The sequence below is a fragment of the Muntiacus reevesi genome, chromosome 1 (assembly GCF_963930625.1).
Source record: "Muntiacus reevesi chromosome 1, mMunRee1.1, whole genome shotgun sequence".
NCBI classification, from domain to species: domain Eukaryota; kingdom Metazoa; phylum Chordata; class Mammalia; order Artiodactyla; family Cervidae; genus Muntiacus; species Muntiacus reevesi.
Genome location: NC_089249.1, coordinates 77,913,211 through 77,934,539, shown reverse-complemented (window position 1 = coordinate 77,934,539; position 21,329 = coordinate 77,913,211). Strand labels below are relative to the sequence as shown.

The following is a 21,329-nucleotide window of genomic DNA, read 5'->3' as shown; positions in this document are numbered from 1 at the left end:
AGTGCCTAATAATCACTCAATGACTATATGTTGGTCTTTTTTCTCAATCAAATGAGGTGATTTAATAAAACAGATGGATTCTGCTTTAGAAGACTACAAAGGGCTCCTAAAAAATAAAAGGAAATATTGATCACCTTTAAAAAGAGAACTATCATAACTAAAGTCAACACTGTACAAAGACTTAAGGTTCTCCACCCCAAAATATTCACACAATAATATATATTCTTATTCACTTTAGAAACAAATCCTTGAAGAAGGTAAGATGAAGTCAAGCAGGAAACTTTCCTGGTGGTCCAGTGGTTAAGACTCCATGCTCCCAACGCAGGGAGCCTGGGTTCCATCCCTTGTCAGGGAACTATTAATAGATCCCACATGCCGCAACTAAAGATTCTGCATGCCGCAACTAAAAAAAAGATCCCGCATGCCACAACTAAAGATCCTCCATGCCACAATGAAGATTGAACATTTCGCATGCCGCAACTAAGATATAAGGCAGCCAAATAAATAAAGCCAAATGCAAAAGCCTAGCCTGAAATTAATACAAAAGTACAGTTCACATTTGAGGAAAATAAGATAAACCAAGAATTAGGAAAAAATATGTATGTCTGTAAATAAGGTGTTTATATACACTTTCACAAATGTATTTTTCATATTCTTACCTCCTATAGAAAATATGCATAAGGAAAGTCATTTGTTTTCCTCAAAAAATTTCTCCTTTCAGGAAATGAAGAAATGAACAGCAAATGTGTATTTTGCACCTGCTACATGACATAAATTACGCTAAGCATTTACACATATTATCTCATACAATCCTCCAACAACCTTTAGTAGAAGTATTATTACCATTTTGAGGTTCCCTGGTGGCTCAAGGGTCAAGAATCTAAGTGCAATGCAGGAGACGTGGGTTCAATCCCTGGACCGGGAAGATCCCCTGGTGAAGGAAATACCACTCCAGTATTCTGCCTGGGAACTCCCTTGGACAGAGGAGCCTGGGGGGCTACTGTCCATGGGGTCAAAAAAGAATCAGACACGACTTAGTGACTAAACAACAACAATTACCATTTTACAGTCAAGGAAACCAAAGACCAAAATTATTTTGTGAAAAGTTACAAATAAGTTTTTTGTTAGCACTGCGCGGCTGCAGCATCTTAGTTCCCTGACCAGGAATCCAACCCATGTCACCTACAGTGGAAGCACACAGTCTGAACCACTGGACCACAGGGAAATCCCTCAATCTGATTTTAAGAGTCCACAATCTTAATCACTATTTGAAATTTTCAACAAATGAAGGAGAAATATACCAGTGTGGAGACTGACAGATTTGTTCATTATTATGAAAAGCAATTATTATTTTATTTGGCTGGATACCTGTTATTGACAAAGCTTGATTAACATGCTAGAGGAATGGGGTGTATTCTAGTAAAAATTTTCTAAGTTCAAAAGAGAAAAACCAATATACATATATATTACAATACATATACAATATACATATATATAGTTCCATACAATATATAATATTGTATATTAATATATACATACAGAATCTAGAAAAATGGTACTGAAGAACCTATTGACAGGGCAAGAATAGAGGTGCAGACATACAGAAGAGAATTGTGGACACAGGGTGAAAGAAGGGTGACGAGACAGTAGTATTAACATATCCACTACCATGTGTAAAGCAGATAGCTAGCGGGAAGCTGCCTTTTAACACAGGGAACTCAGCTTCGTGTTCTCTGATGTCCCAGAGGGGTAGAAGGGAGGTTCAAGAGGGAAGGGATATATGTATACATATGGCTGATTCATGTTCCTGTCTAACAGAACATTTTAAAGCAATTATATTTCAATTTCAAAATCTAACTAAAAAGAATGATTTTCTTGATTTTAATCTGTGTTAAAATTACCTTGAACTGTAACAATACACTATTTTCTCTAAGTAGAGTATATTGAACATAGTTTCATCTTTATTTTTTTTATGATCTCTAAGCACAACGGCCAACCTTATATAGTACCAAAGTCACTGGAAATCACAGGAGAATGGTAGAAAGTACTATACTGATTCAAATTACAGTCTCCTGAACTCATTCTGTTGTTATATTCACTTCATATCCTTGCAGATGATCCTTCTCTACCTAGAATGCCCTCACTATACCCTTCTGAATAACTCGTATTTATCCTTTAAAACCTGTCTCTTCCCACCGATCAGAAGCCATCCCTAGCCTTTCCTTTCTCCCCACAGACTTAAAAATGCTCTGCTCTCTACCTCGGAGAAAGAAAGGTATTGCATCATATAATATTTTTATTAACATGATGTTCCTATTACTAGATTCACAACTCTACTCAAAGAAAAAACAAACCAAAAAAAAAAAAAATTTCTAGTTTTTTTCCCAACACCTAATCACAGAAATAGGAATGGAGTAAGTACTGAAAAAATGTTAGTTGGCTGAATGAAGAATGAATGAATGAACAGAAAAAATACTATTCAGAAAAAATTAAACCCTGATCTTGTTCTACATTTATTTGAGTTTTTTCCCCCTTAAACACACACAGAAAAATAAAATTAACTTAAACCTCTAACTAATTTCAGTTTCAAGGTGATTCCTCTTCTTTCTTCTTGCGTCTGCATCTTTATATGCTTCTGCATCTAAGCTTTAACTTTCCAATCTGTGTTATTATTTAGTTATCAATTGTATACATAGAATCTCTACTTATTTGAAATTCTTATCTCCCTATCTTTGTATCCTCAAATATATATATAACATATATATATATATATATATATATATAAAACACTGTTCATTCAATAATGATTATACATGATTAATTCACTTCCCCATTTTCTCAAATGTCAGGAATCGGCAGTTTTTCTTTCAAAGACAATCTTTTAAGTTCTCTCCATTAAATTCTGTTAGGTTTCACATGTTCGTCCTTAAACTGTAGGGCTTTCATTTTCATCAGTGCTGAATTTAAGAAACTTTTATCATAAGGAATGTCTTCATCACATTGTCAATGTCATTTACACCAAGAAGCCATGATATAGCTACTTTATAATCAGACAGTGTCCACTTGTGATCTTAGGACAAATAAAACTGAATGAGAGGAGTGGTCTGGTATCAAGTATGGAAAAGATAGGGAAAAAAATGTAAAACAAGAAGTTTAAGTCAAAGATTTATGATTTATTTACTGCAGAATTAGAAGATAAGTTAACCAAACTTTCATTAATGATGGAATTCACATTTATCTGTCAGCCTTTTCTGGAAAAAAAGGATATACACCTATATTGCACTTAACTAGCAATCACTTCAAATCTCTATTTTCTGTTTCTTCTTCACAACTCAATAGGATTTACCTTCTTTTTCTATCATATTTCTATTCATCATGCTCTGTAGCATGGTTTATTTTTAGCATTTTAAGCAATGACATGTATTTTCAAATGTCCACAAATGGAATTTCAAAACTCAAAACAAGGTGTATTTCATTCTCTTTAAAAAGCATGTTGATTTTAGACCAGTTTCAGCTCCTGTTCAACATCATTAGTATCATCTGATTTCTTTGTGATAACTGGGTCTAGTTAGAAAATAAGAGAAACTAAAAGGATCTAGAAAATGTTTTCAGCAACTTGTCACTATGACTAAAAAAAACTGAAGAAACTAAGAGATGTTACTTCTCACTATGTGTTTGAAAAAAAAGCTGATACACTTTTCTAGGAAACACAGGAACCAACTGCATTTTACAATACAAACATCTAAAGGGAATTGAGTAAAGTTCTATTCAGTTCATTTCTTATGTTGCAGAGGAATCCCTACTGACAAGTAATACAGACTGTAAGTATTCGGTATGAAAAGTTTAATTCCAACTATCATCAGACAGTTTATTTTAAAAATTATATAAACCTAACTAAGGGAAAATAATTCCCCATTTAAAAGTGAAAATAATGTATACACTGTATTTACGGATCAAATGATATAATATATGAAAGATTTGTTTCAAAATAAAGGAAGGGAGGAGGAAGAGAGGCTAGTTGATACGGATACAGTGTGATAACTGAGTTTGGATAACTTTTGAAGCTGGATGTTGAATACATGAGAACTTCATGTTACTTATTTCATTGCTCTCTAGGTTAGAAATTTTCCACACTTCAAAAAAGGAACAAAATTAAATGGAAAAAAAATTAAAACTCTTGTCATCAACTTGCAAATGCCTGAGAGTAAATGATTAAAAACTATGGAAAGCAAAAACAATTAATGCTAAAAATAAAATTGTATATATTCTTCAAACATAAAAAAAGTTACAAGTTCAATGAAGGAAATATAACTCTGAAACAGCAAGAAGATTATTAGCTAAATTTCATTATTGCTTAAAGTCATAATTTATTATGTTGTGTCAACATCACACTGCCATCAACACACCCAATCAGACAGTCACTAAGAAAGTGGTTTCTAAAACATGAAATGACAGTTATTAACTCAGATAACAAATCATAAGCATGAAAATCTAACCCTTCCAAATGAAAGAATAAGTTACAGGTAGTTTAAAGATAGACACTAAGAAAAAAAAAAGACTAGCAATATAGCTTAAAAACTACTTTCATTTCCCTCTCTTATGATAGCCAGGGTTAAGCTAGCTCATGCTTCTGGAAAGGCTGGCACAAAGTAGACCTCACAGTGGATTACAATATAAGGTAATATAAGGGAATATATTATCTTTAAGAGACTTAAATCAACATGCATAACTGAAAAAACAATATGAAATTACTTATTGGAGGCTCACCACCTATACACATGGTAAAACTTTCCCACCATGTGCAGGCAGATTATTTTAGGCAGGACTGAATGTGTCCAAATTCTTTATTCATAAAGGCATGACAGACTTAGAATAAAACCTCAAGTGGTACCGCTAATACTATAAAGATACAGTACTGAGCAAGACATAGGGAAATTATGCTTCATATCTTAGAATACAACCCAAGAACAGGACATGAAAATCACTCTATTCTTGATCCTTAAAGATCCTGTGAATTTTTTGTAGTTATTGCAATAGTTGTTTTTTTAAATTGTGAAGTATCTCATACATAGAGGAGACTATATACATATGTTATCCATATGCAAAGATATAGACACACTACACACACACATATAAATGACATGTTATTTTTTTTTAATGTAGGAACCTACTACCCAAGTTAAAAATTAGAAAAAATAAGCTTTTCACAAATTTACATGACTTCTTACCCAGAGGACATGACAATAGAGACAATCAGATCATTTTTCTTAAGATCTTTCCATTATCTTACTGAATCCTGTAGTCTGTACCATTAAAACGTCTGAGTTTTTTTTTTTTTTTTCTTTAAAAAATTCAGTAATCATTTTTAATTTTCAGTACTAGATTCAGGGGTAGTCTTTCAAATCACAGCAGAGTGTTTTCAAGATACATGCATATCCAAAAATGACATTAAGACCTTTTTATGTAAACCAACTACAGAAATACATCCAAAACAAGATAAGAAATGCCACCAACATCTGTATCCTTTTCAAGCCAGAGTTCCTTCATCTCAAAACATCAAATGATACCAAAACACATTTTTTAAGTGCAAAGCTGCACACAGAATGTGAAGACTTTGTAACTTCCTAAGAATAACAGCAAAACCTCTTAGGCAATTAAGTCATGAAATATCAATTTCTAGAAATATGCTTCCCTCCACCTTGCCCTTTTAAAGGTTCCCACTAACATGCAATTCATAACTTCAACTGAATTAGAATAGCTTCAAGGACAAAGGCCATATATTATTCACCTTAGTGTCCCCTTCATAAAAACAACTCAGTAACATGTTATAACTAAGATAAACTCCAAGAAATAAGCTTCAAAACTCCTCAGTCCCAATGCAAAACTGGAAAGCAATGAGTTTGAGAATACGAATAATTATGAGAAAGAATAAATCTAGAAACATTTGTGTTATATCACATTCTCTGATCACCTAATTAAAATCATGTTTTAGCACTGCAGAAATCAATCTACAAAGAATAGAAAATAAAACAAATAGAATAAAAAAGATCTTAAAGTTCTTAACTGTCAGCATGCTGTCAAAAAATCTTTCATCTTAAACTCATACCAACATCTCCACTCCCAAACAAAACTATTTTTTAAAAAAAGACTTTTAAATGAGACTTAAATATAAATTGGATCTACTTCATTACAATTTAAGTTTCTGAAAACTGTATGCATAATTTGTATGATTGTGCTCAAGCCCATCATTATCTACAGTGAGGATTTCTTCATCACATTCTCAGAAGAATAAGTGGACCCCCAAAAAACTTCTAAGAACCATTAATCCAGCAAATCAAAAACACTCTATTTTCCAGAGAAATACAGTTAAGTTGCCTTAACTCAAGTATTCTCTCATGTTCACAGAGGGGATCCTTACCACAAAATTAGTCTTTCGAAGAATTTCTTCAGCACAGCCAAAAAGTTCCAATATTCACACGCACATATATTGACAATTCCAGATCCCAAAAACAGTTTACTGGGAAATGCCAAAAGAAAATGCAAAAGGCAGTACACTCTACCACAAACTGGGCACCCTATGAGATGCTTAAATACACTTGTATCCTTCCACAGTAAAACGTCTGGAAGATCTAAATTCCCTCCAAACTGAGTATACTTTTGAGGAAGGTTTTCTAGTTTCAACTGCACACTGACCTGTCTGCCTCACTCAACTCAATATGTATCACTGCCTCAGTATTTACCACTGTCAAGACAAATGTACTGGAGCTGCTTCAATAGGGTCACCTTGATTATTCTCACCCCAAGGCAGGGACCATTTATTGAGTAGTTACTCAGTAAACATTTGTTGAATTAATGAAAGAAGATCCTTTCTCCCTTAAAGTTAAGCTGTCAGCCCCCACCCTGCTTCTATGTTACCAGTTAAATATCCCTCCCTCAAATAGACAAACTCAAGTGTCAGAAACGCTCTGCTTCCTCCATAAACAAAAAGTAATATCCTCAATGGAATACCCCTCTCTCACAGGCCAACCTGGCAAAGACAACCTATGTTCTGTCTGGCACAACTAACTGATCTCTACCAAATACCATTCAATATGCCCCTATCTTTCCAAAACTCAGATCTGCCTGACAAAGATCTCCTGAGATGTCATGGTACGATGAATATACTACTGAACTAGGACTCAAAAGTATCTATTATAGTCCCAAGTTTGTCACCAATTTAATATGACCTTGAAAAGATTATGTCTTTATGCCTCAATTTCCTATTTTGTAAAATGGGAGGAAACACTCATCCTACCATTTCCACAGAGATTTATTTATAATTACAAACAAACTGAAAGAGCATTCTGAACAATATAAAAGCTTTATTCTATTACGAAGTGTTAATATTCTATTACGAAGTCAGGTCAACAAAAACTCCATCCATTCTTTATACACTCACAGTACATTGTTCAAGTAAAGATGTTCTGGGCCTTCACATCTGAACAATTCACTCTATTCTGAGCAACAAACTATTCTTAAGAATAGCTGACTATGATAAGTTTCTCCTATTCCTGACCCCACCACTTACATGCTATATTCCCAAAATACTGCCATGACTTTTCTTTGCTTGTATTAAGGCAATCCCAAACCCTAAAATACACAAACATATCAACCAGCAAGGAACATCCCAAGCTTTATTTTAAAAATAAGCTGGTATATGGGGAACTCCATTACACTTGTAAAAATACAAGCAAACTCTTCCGGAACACTTTCCTTCCTTGTATACTCACACAAACACAGCCGCTATACACCAACAGACCATCTGTCTTCTAGACCAAAAACATGTCTTTCAATGCCCAAAGCAACGAGTAACATTTATTAAACTTACGAAACTGAGATCAATCTGTCGTCCCTACCTGCAGTTCAGCATGTCAGAGACACCACAGATCTGACCGTACGGAAAATCTTCCCTCCTGCCACTTTTATCCCTTAAACGAAACAAACAGGACTATGGGGGATGCTCCAATCCTTCCTCCACAAGACACTAACTAACCTGTCAGGGGCACAGCCGACTCCGCCTCCACTCGCTTACTTTCCCGCCCCCTCCCCCAAGGCAGGAGCCCGCCTGTCAGGGACACCCCTTCACCCCCGCCAGAAGGGACTTCCCGGTAAGCTCAGGATCCCCTTCCCTGCTCTCCCCTCCCCCATCCTTACCACCGCTCTCCCGGAGGTCCAGGTCCGGGAGATGACAGTAGCTCCCAGGAAGCCAAGGACTGAGTCGCTGAGGAAGTACTTAGGCCCAAAGGCCTCCCCAGACGGTTCTACTCACCGTGTCAGAGGCCGAGGCCGAGAGAGATGAGAGTGCAGGGAAGTGGGGAAGAGGGGGCGGCCGCCACCAGGCTCCTCCGCTTCCCTTGGTCCACAGCGGATCCCTCCCGCTTGTCAGGAGGCGGCCAGCGGGTGAGCTGACTGACGGAAATGCGAGAGAGGAGAGGGGAAAGGCGTGGGGCTAAGCGGGGGAAACTGAGGGGAGGCGGGTCCCGCAACCGAGACGGGGATCTTCTCCCCCTCCGCAAAGCGAACCCAAAATGGCGGCGGGAGCGGCGGCGGCAGAGCGGCGGCGGCGGCAGCTCCTTGGGAGGGAGGGAGCGAAGGGCGCCTCGTGCCCCCCCACCTCCCACTCCTCCCTCCTCGCGTTTTCCCCCTTCGTCCTCCCCCCTCACCCGACTCGGGCGGCGGAGCGCGCACGCCCGCCCGCACGCGCCAGAGTGTATCTGGGCTCGTCGCTCGCTGCTCCCACCAACCACCGCCTTCGGCCGCCTTGCGCGCCCGCCAGCCAGTACGCACTCCCTCTGGGGCGCCTTCTGGCACAGTCCTCCCCTTCCCCTCGGCCCCTGTCAAGCCAGCTCTGGCGCGGGCCCTCACGCGTACCTTCAGCAGCGCGAGCCCAAGCCTCCTCCTCCACCTCCTCTCCTCTCCTCCCCCCCTTCCCCGCCCCCACTGCCACCAACCGCCGCCACGGCCGCCGCGGCCTCCTCCTCCTCCGGCCCCCCCGACATACCCTCCACCCCTCACGCGTGCGCCTCCCACAATCCCCCCCGCGGGACTGTTCCATTCCCGTCGGCTGCAGGAGCGGGGGAGAAAACGACAGGCGAAGTGGGCAGAGCTTGCCGTTAGGACACGAATTACCGCGAGTGACGGAGAGAAGCCTGTGGCTATTTACCTCGCTGGCGGCGCCGCGGCTTCCTTGTCTGGCCTTGCCCTGGCCGCGGAGAGCGGGTCGGGGGAGGCCTAGCGCCCCTCCGCTGGCGGGTGGTTGGAGGCCGCGGCGGCTGCGCATTGAGCAGCTTCCTGCCTCACGACTCGAGCTTGCTTCTCCGCTGCGGGACGCGCGGCGTGGACACAGCGCTTGACAGTGTCTGCAGTTTGCCGGGCGGGGAGCGCTGGTTTGTGACTCGGTGAGGAAATGGACCGGCACGGGGGTTGTACCCATGAGGGAAAGGAGCGGGACTCCGAACCTTCATGAGGTAGGGAGTGAGACCAGTAGGGCCGGCGACCGTCCTTAGGGGGCTTCCCTTTGGGCTCTAGTGTTGCGGACCTAGAACCCAGGAAAGAACCCACTCAGTGGTCGACTTTTTCTTCTTTTTTTTAAACCCAGCTTAAATTTCTCGAATTTCACCCTACTGTTTATATGCGATGATGTTTTTTGTGCATTTTTACGCATTTCTCGTGGATGGATGATGAATGGATGAAATGTTTTCAACCCCATTAGGCAGCCTGGTTAGAGAATAAGGATTCCATATATATCAAGTTCAGGTCTGGACTCTTATCTGCCGTGTCTTGTGTGTCCTTCAGAAAATTATTTTTCTTAGTTCTTTATCAACAAGAAACGAAAAATTGAACATAGGAATTAATGAGCCCCTAATCTGCCTTCAGGGTTGATGTGCTATGAAATAATATGTGTAGAGTCTAATTAACTCCTAGGTACAGGGAAAGTGCAGTGTTATGTTATCGTTCACGGTGATGTTGATAAGGTTTGTGGATGTAATTGGTAGTTTGTGTCCTATTCTTCCAAATCGTTAGTAAAACAATGCAAATCTAGGTCTATCAGATTTCTATAGTTGTTGATACTTGTGTCTCAAAACTCTGCATGAACATTTACTTTTTCTTGATTGAATTCAAAAGAAATATGGACTATTAAAAGTCACAGATAATTCCAAAGCTCTCTTCTAGTAATCTTTTGTTTCACCTTGTAGGCAAAGCTGAATACATGAGGCAAGGGATCCAGTTAGGTTTCCCTTTTCTTTCACATCTGTGGACTTCTAGAGATCTGGAAACAGTTTGAAAATCACTGTACTACATTAATCTCAAAGGCCATTCAAGCTCTAAAGTTAGACACTCCTGAATTTCCTCCTTACCATATTTCAATATATGGGTCTGGTTTTGTTTGCTTGCTTTGTTTTGTTTTGTTTTGTTTTTAAAGGGAAATTCGCCTCAGTTACCTCACTCTGTATTTGCTTTTCGTAACCTTAAGTCCCAACTTTTTCAGGGAGCTGTTTAGGAGCTGTTGATCTTTTTTAATTGTGCCATGTACACAAGTGTGTTGCTTACTAAAAGCATTTTAAATTTGTTGTCAGGGACTATATCTAACATTTCTTTTATATTCTTTGGTAGTTTAGTGTAAAGCAAGTCATGGAAATATTGAAATGAATTTTAGATACTTAAAATATTAGAAGGGAAAGAAAATTAACGATTGTGAAATACTATGCCAGGAGAACTTGTGTTCCTGTTTAATTCTTAAAATAAACAACACTTTGAAATAGATCATATTATCCCCATTTTACAGATGAGACGCCTGGAGGCTCAAAAAAGTCAGATAACTATCTTTAGACTTTAGTTTGCCTGGCTCTTAAAAAAAGTAACTTTTTTCACTATATCACATTGCCTTCACAGCAAATTTCTCTTTAGCAACATAATTGCATATGCTACAAAGAAAAAACACTTCCAATACAATTCCACTACACTTGTATATAAAGAGAGTTACTTATAGTCTCTGCCTTTAACTAACTTCTGGTAACTGCACTTCATGAATTGCCCATTAAGTATAGACAGATAAGATAGTATTCAATTCTTTTATGTATGCCCTGGGTGCCTACCAGAGACTAAAATATATTTAAGTGCTCAATAAAATGACCTTATTGAATGAATGAACCTTGAATTATTTGAACCAAGGAAAGCATGGCAAACAGTAATGGTTCCCCCAAAGATGTCTGTGTTGTAATCCCTGGAAGCAGTAAATGTGTTATGTTACATGGCAAAAGAAAATAAGGATACTAATCAGCTAACTTGAAAATAGGGAGATTACCCTGAATTATCTGGTAACCCTGCTGCAATTACAAGAGTTCTTGAAAGATGGAAGAGGAGGACCAAAGAGTCAGTGTCAGAGTGATGCAGTATGACATAGACTTGACCAGCTGCTGCAGGCAGACTTTGAAGATGAAGGGCAACTTCTAAAACCTAGAGAAGTCAAGAAAAGAGATTCTCTACTAGAGCACCCAGAAAGAACACCGTCTTGCTGACACTTTGATTTTGGACTTCTAAACCACAGAACTCTAGATGACAAATTTACGTTGTTTTATTATTATTACCAGGTTTGTGATAATTTGTTACAGCAGCAATAGAAAACACAGAACTTTGCCTTGGATGGTGGTTTTGTACTTTAATTTAGAAGAGGATAAGATTTAACTGAAAGTTTTCCTTAAGCACAGTGAGAGGCCCTCAGCAAAACTGCCTAGATTTCCAGTGTTTCCCTACTGCTCTGCTTCTGGCATCCATCCTCACGCTGTAAATAGACAGTTGGGCTCTATGCTGTCACTGTACAGCGGAGTCTTAGCTAGGCTGAGCTCAGATTTCCCCACTAGAATAGAAGTCATTAAACATTTATCTCATGATGCTTCCTTGCCAGGATGTTGCAGCAGGGAACGGTGGAGTGCAGATTAGCAAGAAAAGCTTTACAGCGTACACTTTTTAAAAAATATTTATTTATTTGGCTTCATCTGGTCTTAGTTGTGGCACACCAGCTCTCTAGTTTCAGCTCACAGGCTACCCGAAGATGTGTGGGATCTTAGTTTCCTGACCAGGGATCGAATCCGAGTTCCCCACATTCCAAGGCAGAGTTTCAAACATTTAAAGATACAACCTACTGGAGCATCATCAGGGTTAACTTTACATTTGACAAGTTATGGTAAATACTATAAAAATATAGAGCTTCAAATTCTTATATGGTTAGTACTATATATGTGTGTATGTGTGTGTGTGTGTGTGTGTATATATATATATATTATTAGTCCATAAATAATCTTCTATTTACCAAGGGAAGAACTCTGCAATTTTTGCTTGGGTACCATGATTTTAAACTCATGTTTCAGGTAATTGCCTTTTAGCAAAGTAGAAGTGTACACTCCTCACTGCCTAGGTTCAAAGCCTAACTCTTTTACTTGGTAGCTGTGCAAACTTGGGTAGAAACTAGTCATAGTAATAACCAATTTTTTTTTAAGTAATTTAATCCTTTTAAGAATCCTATATGTAAATACTACCATTTTTTCCATTTTAGAAATGAGGAAACAGACAACACAAAGTTTAAGTAACTTGCTTAAGGTCACACAACTATTAAGTAGGAGAGCCCCCTTTCAAATCCTAAAAGTTAGATTCTTTTTTTTAAAGAAGTTATTCTTGAGTCCATGTTTTTAACTATTCTGCCATACTTGCCACTCTGTAAGTTGGAGATAATATTTACGTCATAGAATTGTTTTGAAAATATACAGAGTTAATTTACATAAAGCACTCAGACCAGTGCCTGATCTACAGAAAATGTTTGGTAAATGTTAGCTGTTGCTATTGTGGTTGCTGAAGGTTGTTTTGTTTTGTTTTGTGAACCCTAGATGTTTTCCTCTGTACTGGAAGAAAGTGAACATCAAAGCAGATGTTCCTTATTCCAGTTTTTCCCAGTACAGCCCTTGTATATTTTTTATATGTTGGTATTTTAAATTGCTCTTAGCTTGGTAAATGTTACATTACCAAAGGAAGGAAAAATGTCTGGAAAATACTACTATAGTCCTTGCACTTGATTTACAGATAGGAAACTTGGGCTCACAGAGTAAAGGGGAGGGGGGAGATGTTTTTACAAGCTTGAAACAATGTTATTTTTCCTGTGAAGAATGTTACATGAAAAGTACTCTTGTGAGAAGCCTGAGGGTTTACCAAACCTTGCTAGGGTAGATTCAGATGTGTTGCTGGGTTGGGGCCCCACTGTTTATTATCTTTAACCTCAGCCTAACACAATTGGATGCAGCAGGATTTTTCTTTTTCTTTTTTTTTGAATGCTCATAATAACTTTATTTATGATCACCCTGAACTGAAAATAACTCAAATGTCCATAAACCAGAGAAAGGATAAATTGTGAGAAATTCATAAAAAGGAACACAACTGAGTAGCAACAAAATACTCCAAACTATGCAACAAGATGTATGAATCTCACTGACATCGTAAACAAAGTAATATACAAAAGTGAAAATGTACAATTCCATTTATATGAAATTCAAGAACAGGTAAAGTTAGTCTATGTCAACAGAAAACAACGAAAAAAATGGTTGCCAAGGGCAGAAAGGGAGAGAAATTTCCTGCACACTTTGAGAAGATGGAAAGGTTCTTTATCTGGGTTAGGATTACAGAGATACACATTTGTCAAAAGTGATAAAATGTAATCCTAAAGTCAATGCACTTCACTGTCCACAGATTTTACTTGAATACAGACCATTTTACCTTAAAGTCACAGCAGAATTTTTCTAAACAGAGTAATATAATTCATACAGAAAAGCTATTTGTTAACTTAAAGGATTCATTAGGCGTTTGTTGATTTAATTTTTTTTTTAATTTACTTTCTCCCTGGGTGACAGCAACATGGTTCAGAGGTCAAAAAGTATAAAAGACACTACTGTCTCTCTTCCTGCCCCCACAAGAAACCATTTCCTTTCCCTGAAGGCAAATAGGATTATCAATTTTTGTATATCCTTCAAAATATTTACCTTTTTGTTAACAAATTGGATAGATTTTCCCCTTTTTACATAAATTATAACTTGCTGTATATATTGTTCTGCATTTTGTTTTTGTTTTGTTTTTCACTTAATATATATTAGAGATTTTTTCCTCATTAATATGGAGAGAGCTTCTGGGATTGTTTTGTTTCTATACAGCTGCATAGTATTCCATCTTATGGATATGCCGCTTATCTGCTGAATTAGGCTCTTTCCATTCTTGCAGTATTAGAAACAATGTTGCAATGAATAATCTACAAGAACCAAATTTTTCCTACAGGACTCCAGATTTAGAAAACTGTCTCTCAACCTTGGAACTGCTGAAATTTGGGGCTGGGATAATTCTTTGTTGTGGGAGTGTCTCCTGTGCATTGCAGAATGTTTAACAGAAACCCTGGCCTCTCTACTCACTGGAAGCCAGTAGCACCTCTCCCGGAAGTTCTGACATCCAAACCCCTCCCCGACATTGCCAGATGTTTCACAGGGGCAAAGGTGCCGGTTTAGAAAAAAGATTCCTAGGACTTCCCCAGTGGCCCAGAGGTTAGGATTCCACATTCTTAATGCAGGGGTCACAGATTGAATCCCTGTCCCTGGTCGGGGAACTGAGATCACACATGCTACATGACAGGGCCAAAAAATAATAAATAAATGAATGAAAAAGAATTACTGATCATTGGGAAATCAGTCTAATTTCAATAGAGAAAAAGTTATGGCAGACTCATATATTGTCTTTTGTCAGAATTCCTTGAATAGTAAACCAAAATAATGCCATTTTATATATATAATATCTTCATTAATATAAGACATTTGATAATTTCATGGCTTTTTGGAGAACTATGTACTGAATGCTGAATTGGTTATATAACCATACCCAGAGACTACCTGTTCTTAAATGGGTTGAAATTCCCTTAACCATCGACATCTTTGCAGTGGTTCTCACTCTTAGCTGCACGTTGGAATCAGTTAGGTAACTCTGATACTTATGAAACACCTGTCTGAATCTCACTACCAGACATTGTGTTTTAACTGGTCTAAGATACAATCTGGGCAGCAGAGTTTTAATTATACTCAGGTGATTCTAATGTGCAGCCAGCATTGAGAACTAGTGACCTAGGCTATGCTACAGAACTCTTCAGATAATTGTATCGTATTAAATTTTTAGTTACTTGAATGAAATAGCTGAGGATATATTTTTAAATTTATAATTCTCACACAATTTTTAAAGGATAGGTAATATGTTGGTGGTAGATTTCAGAAAAACATTCAGATCTCCATATGTAGGATCCTGAATTGGAACCTATAACAGAAAGAGTACACTATCAAAAAAGTTTGCAAAATCCAAATAAAGTCCATGGTTTAGCTAATAGTATTGTAACAAATAGTAATTTCTTAATTTTGATAATTGTGCTAAGGGCATGTAAGATGTTAATATTAGGAGAAGTTGGATGAAGGGTATAAGGAAACTCTTTGTACTATCTTTGCTGTTCTTTTGGCCCAAAGTTTTTAAAAATAAAAACTAAAAAACTATTACAAATGTTTATCCCTTGAAACTACCTGTGTGACTCAAGATTTCTAATATTATGCATACAAAATAAAGTCAAATTTCATCTGATGCTGAAACTGATAATGAAAACTGCAACTCTATTCAATAATTTCTGGTTTGGAATTTTATCAAAACAATTTTGGGCTTCCCAGGTGGCTTAGTGGTAAAGAATCTGCCTGCCAAGCAGGAGCACAGGTTCGATCCCTGGGTCAGGAAGATCCCCTAGAGAAGGAAAGGGCAACCCACTCCAGTATTCTTGCCTGGGAAATCCCATGGACAGAGGAGCCTGGCGGGCTACTATTCAGGGTTACAAAAGAGTCAGACATGAATGACTTAGTGACTAAGCAACAACAAAACAACTTTTAGTTCTCATTGATTAACTTTATAACTAAATGTATAAAATTGTGAAGTTTCAAAAACTTCTATTAATATAGATAATATTGACAAAAAAGTTACAAAACAAACAATTTTAATAATTCAGTTATTCTTAACTAAGGTCAAAATCAACAAATAGCTGCACAAATAAAGGCTACCTAGGAAGAAAAATGGTATAGTGATGAGGAATATTTACTTTCAATTTCAATAACCATGTTTAGATCCAAGCTTCTCCATTTTTTAATAGTACAGTGGTTTCCACTTGTTAGAAGAATTGTAATTTTGCAGCAAAAGTGAAAATGAAAGTCACTCAGTTGTGTCCTACTCTTTGCGACCCTGTGGTCTAATTTTACAGACCCTCCCATAAAGTGGTAAAGTCTCCTGCCTTCCATTTGACTCCAACCTGGACTATGCGTGTGCTAGGTTGCTCAGTCATGTCCAACTCCCGGCGGCCCCATGGACTGTAAAAACACAGGAAACCATACCTGTAACTTCCAAAACTGTCCATGTGCACTCAGTCGAGTCCGACTCTTTGCAGTCCTGTCAACTGTAGCCCGGCAGGCTCCTCTGCCCATGGAATTTTCCAGGCAAGAATACAGGAGTCGGGTGCCATTTCCTACTTCGGGGGATCTTCCCAACCCAAGGATTAAACCGTGATCAAGTTGGCCTATCATGGTCTGCAATAGAATGCAACAGTCTTTACTGGTCTGAGCCAGGTTTGAAGGGATCTAAAGTGTGTTAGTTCTCTTGGACCTTTGCTACTTCTGTGACAAGTCCAGGCCACTCTGCAAAGAAGCTGAGTAGACTCAGTCATCCTAGTTGAGACCAACCTCAGATGCATGAGGAAGTACTTCAAAGATAGCCAAATCTGGTCCAGAGCAAGAGAAGTAACCAGCTTCTAGCTGTAGACTTCTGAGTGATAATAGTTGTTATTTTAAACCACTGAGTTTTGGGGTAGTTTGTTCAGAAGCAGCAGCTGATAAAATGCTTCAGAGGCTGCTGTGATGCTAAAATAACATAAAGCATATAATATATATTAGTACATTGTCTGGCATATAGTAATCACTGCATCTTAGCTTCTGTTTTTGGTTTTAATATGGCTAAAACAATATTTTTTAATAGCAGCTTTATTGAGGTTGACATACTGTAATTCACGTACAGTTAAACTCAGTGTCTTTAAAGTGTACAGTTCAGTCAGTTTTTAGTATATTCACAAAGTTGCATAAACATTGCTACTGTCTAGTTTTAGAGCATTTTTATTGCCCCAGGAGTACCCACCAGTCATCCGTCTCCATTCTCCCCTCTCCCAGCTCTGGCAGTCACTCGTCTAATTTTCTGTCTCAGGAGATTTGCCTGTTGTGAACGTTTCATATAATTAGAAGTATACTACATATGATCTTTTGTGACAGACTTCATTCCTTATGTTTAAAGGTTCACCCATGTTGTAACATGTATCAGAGCTTTATTTCTTTTTATTTACTGAATAATGTTCCATTGAATGACTACACCGCATCTGTTTATCAGTTAATGGACATTTGGATTGTTTCTAGATTTTGGCTATTATGAATGATCCAGCTGTGAGCATTTCCACACAAATGATTATGTGTGCAAATGTTTTCTTTTCTCTTGGGGAAGAATTGCTAGGTTATTTGGTAAATCCATGTTAAAACTTTTGAGAAAATGACTAACAGTTTGCCAAAGTGACTGAGCCATTTTACAATCCTAGCATTTATGAGGATTCCGGTTTTTCTGCATCCTCCTCAATGCTTGTTATTGTCTCTTCTTTTTGATTTTAGCTATCCTTGTGAGTGTGAAGTAGTATCACTTTGTGGTTTTTTTTAATTAATTTATTTAAAATTAAAAGACACTTGCTCCTTGGAAGAAAAGCTGTGACAACCTTGACAGTGTATTAAAGAGCAGACATTACTTTGTCAACAAAGGTCCATATAGTCAAAGCTACGGGTTCTCCAGTAGTCATGTACGGATATGAGAGTTGGACCATAAAGAAGGCTGAGCACTGAAGTATTGATGCTTTTGAATTGTGGTGCTGGAGAAGACTCTTGAGAGTCCCTTGAACTGCAGGGAGATCAAAGCAGTCAATCCTAAAGGAAATCAGCCCTGATATTCATTGGAAGGACTGAGGCTGAAGCTGAAACTCCGATATTTTGGCCATCTGATGCAAAGAACTGACTCATTGGAAAAGACTCTGATGCTAGGAAAGATTGAAGGCAGGAAGAGAAAGGGGCAACAGAGGATGAGATGTTTGCATGGCATCATCAACTCAAGGGACACAAATTTCAGCAAATTCCAGGAGATAGTGAAGGACAGGGTAGCCTGGTGTGCTACAGTCCATGGGGTTGCAAAGAGTCCGACTCAACTGAGCAACTGAACAACAACAAAATTTCTTTGGCTGCATTGGTTCTTAGTCGCATGGGATCTTTTGTTGTAGCACATGGGCTCTGGAGTAGTGGTGCGCAGGCTTAGTTGCTCCGAGCCATGGGGGATTTTAGTGCGCTGACCGGGATGGAACCCATGCTCCCTGCATTGCAAGGTGGCTTTTTGCACTGGACCAGGGAAGTCCTGTATCACATTGTGTTTCTGATTTGCATTTTCCTAGTGGTGTTGAGAGTCCTTTCATGTGCTTAATGGTCATTATATATCTTCTTTGGAGAAATGACTGTTTAAGTTCTTGGACCATTTTTGAGTTATGTTTTCTTTTTATTGCTCAGTTCTCTGTATATGGATATACAGATATATAATCAGATATATTGTATCTTTATCAGATACATAATTTGCAAATCTTTTCTGGCATTCTGTGGGTTTTTTACTTTCTTTGTTTCGTTGTATTTTGTTTGTTTCTTTTCTCTCTCTTTTTTTTTTTCCTGGCTGATTCCCCCACCAGAGATCAAACTTGGCTTTGGCTATGAAAGCACTGATTCCTAACCACTGAACTGCTGAGGAATTATCTGTCTTGATAGTATCCTTTGAGGCAGAAATTTTTAATTTGATGAAGTCCAAGTATCTATTTTTATTTGTTATTTGAGCTTTTGGCATCATTAAGAAACCATTGCATAATCCAAAGTCCCAGAGATTTACTCCTGTATTTTCTTCTAAGAGTTTTATAGTTTTAGCACTTCCATTTAGGTCTGTAATCTATTTTGAGTTAATTTTTGAATGTGATGTGTGGTAGGAGTGGTAATTTCTTTCTTTTTCATGTGGATATTCTGCTGTCCCACCATTTCTTGAAGACTGTTCTTGCTCCCATTGGATTTTCTTGGCACTCATGTTAAAAATCAGCTGACTGTGGTGTAAGCGTTTATTACTGAATTCTCAACTCTGTTCCATTTATCTGTAGGCATATAGGTCAGACATAAGATCTATAGGCATATGCTCATACCATAACTTTCAAAATCAGGAATATAAGCCCTCCAACTTTTCTTTTTTTTTTTTCCAAGGTTTTATAGGCTATTCTGAGTTCACTGCATTTTCATATGAATTTTGAGATCAGCTTGACAATTTCCATTAAAAGGCTGCTGGGATTTTGCTAGATAATAATATTTGTTTCATAACCACTGGTGGCTAAGACAGTAAAGAATCTTCTGCCTGCAGTCAGGAGACCCAGGTTCAATCCCTGGTCAGGAAGATCCCCTGGAGAAGGAAATGACAACCCTCTCCAGTATTCTTGCCTAGAAAATCCCACGGACAGAGGAATCTGGCAGGCTACAGTCCCTAGGGTGAGAGTCGGACACAACTGAGTGACTAACACTAGGACTTAGGAATATTTGTTTAAAAAAGAAAGAACTGATGATATTGGTGAACCATGTTCTCAGTGAAACACTGGTGTTACAGAATAACAAAATAGTTACTCTTGAAAATATAAAATCTAGAAACAGTAGGTGATACCTGAAGAGTATTGGTGAGTAATGTAAAGGACTAGTATGATGATTGCTTTGAGAAACTGAAAACATTTACCCAGGGAAAGATAAAATAGGGGACATAACTATCTTCAATGTATTGTGTGAAAGGTGGCTTGTAAAACCAAGTAGAAAGACTGGGATAGTGGATTGAAAGCTACAAGGAGACATTTTACCTCAGACTGTGAAAGAATTTCCCTAAAAGCTGAAAACCATATGAACTGCTTAGTGAGTTCCCCATCGGTGGCAATGTTCAGGCACTTGATAATTGACAATACAGTGGCTAATGGGAAAGAATGCAGAGTCACACATGGATTTGAATGCCAGAACTGACACTTCTAGGCTATATACCTTCAGGCAAGTTAGTCTGTCCATCCCTGTTTTCATGTGTACTTAATCGTATCTACTTCATAGGACTGTGTTGTCAGACAGTGCTTATAAATTGCTTAATACAGTGCCTGTTTCTGGAAAAAAAGATAAACTGAGAATAAGATCATTGTAGTATTAATTCAATTCTGAATGAGCTCTGTATGAAGTAGATCACCTTAACCTTAAGAATTTATGATTATCTTTACACAAAAACCTGTAAACAAATGTTTAATTGCAGTTTATTCATAATAGCCAAAACCTGGACCTTCAGTGGATGAATAAACAGTTTATGAATAAACATTCATACCATGGAATTGTACTCAGAATTAAAAGAACAAACTATTGGGGCATGAGTTTGATCCCTGGTCAGGGAATTAAGATACCAAATGCAGCACAAGATCCCACAAGCTGCATAGCATGGCCAAAAAAAAAAGTTTTTAAAAAAGAAGGAACTATTGATACATGTAACACACAGCCCAGATGAATCTCCAGAAAATTATGGTGACTGGAAAAAGCTGATAGTAAAGGGTTGCATACAGTATGATTTCATATATGTAACATTCTTGAAATGACAAAATTATAAAAACAGAACAGACTAGTTGTTGTCACGGTTAAGGAATGGGAAGGTTGTGAAAGGGAAGTGCAAGAGGCTATATAAGGGCTATGTGAGGGATCCTTAAAGTGATGGAAATGTTTTGTGTTTTGACTGTGTTAATGTCAGTATCTTGGTACTATATTGTACTATAGTTTAGCAAGATGTTACCATTGGAAGAGACTGGGTAAAGGATACATTGTTGTTGTGTTAGATACTCAGTCCAGTCTGACTCTTTGAGACCTGGACTGTAGCCTGCCAGGCTTCTCTGTCCCTGGGATTTCCCAGGCAAGAATATTGGAGTGGGTTGCTATTCCTTTCTCCAGGGGATCTTCCTGATCCAGGGATCAAACCCGGGTCTACCGGATTGCAGGCAGATTCTTTACCATCTGAGCCACAAGGATACATGGAACATGTGTTACTTATTTCAACTGCATGTGAATCTACCAATGTCTCAATGGTAA

General features: G+C 38.1%; 2 protein-coding genes across 15 annotated transcripts in view; one reads left to right on the top strand and one right to left on the bottom strand.

Annotated features, from left to right (window-relative positions):
* The window catches only part of ASH1L (ASH1 like histone lysine methyltransferase), a 201,321-nt gene extending 192,358 nt beyond the window's left edge, over positions 1-8,963 (bottom strand). For 3 of the 6 annotated variants that reach the window (XM_065902468.1, XM_065902492.1, XM_065902500.1), the window contains exon 1: positions 8,309-8,446. The gene's annotated coding sequence lies outside the window, so the exon portion shown is untranslated. Of the gene's footprint in view, positions 1-7,895; positions 7,968-8,308; positions 8,447-8,910 lie in introns of those variants that run through there. The other 3 variants (XM_065902482.1, XM_065902469.1, XM_065902472.1) reach the window with 3 other exon arrangements.
* Positions 8,108-21,329, top strand: part of DAP3 (death associated protein 3) — a 40,637-nt gene continuing 27,415 nt past the window's right edge. For 2 of the 9 annotated variants that reach the window (XM_065902597.1, XM_065902582.1), the window contains exon 1: positions 9,352-9,506. In XM_065902597.1, the coding sequence (XP_065758669.1) occupies positions 9,502-9,506 (5 nt within the window). In that variant the 5' untranslated portion in view covers positions 9,352-9,501. Of the gene's footprint in view, positions 8,148-8,349; positions 8,440-9,177; positions 9,507-21,329 lie in introns of those variants that run through there. The other 7 variants (XR_010658628.1, XM_065902595.1, XM_065902599.1 and 4 more) reach the window with 5 other exon arrangements.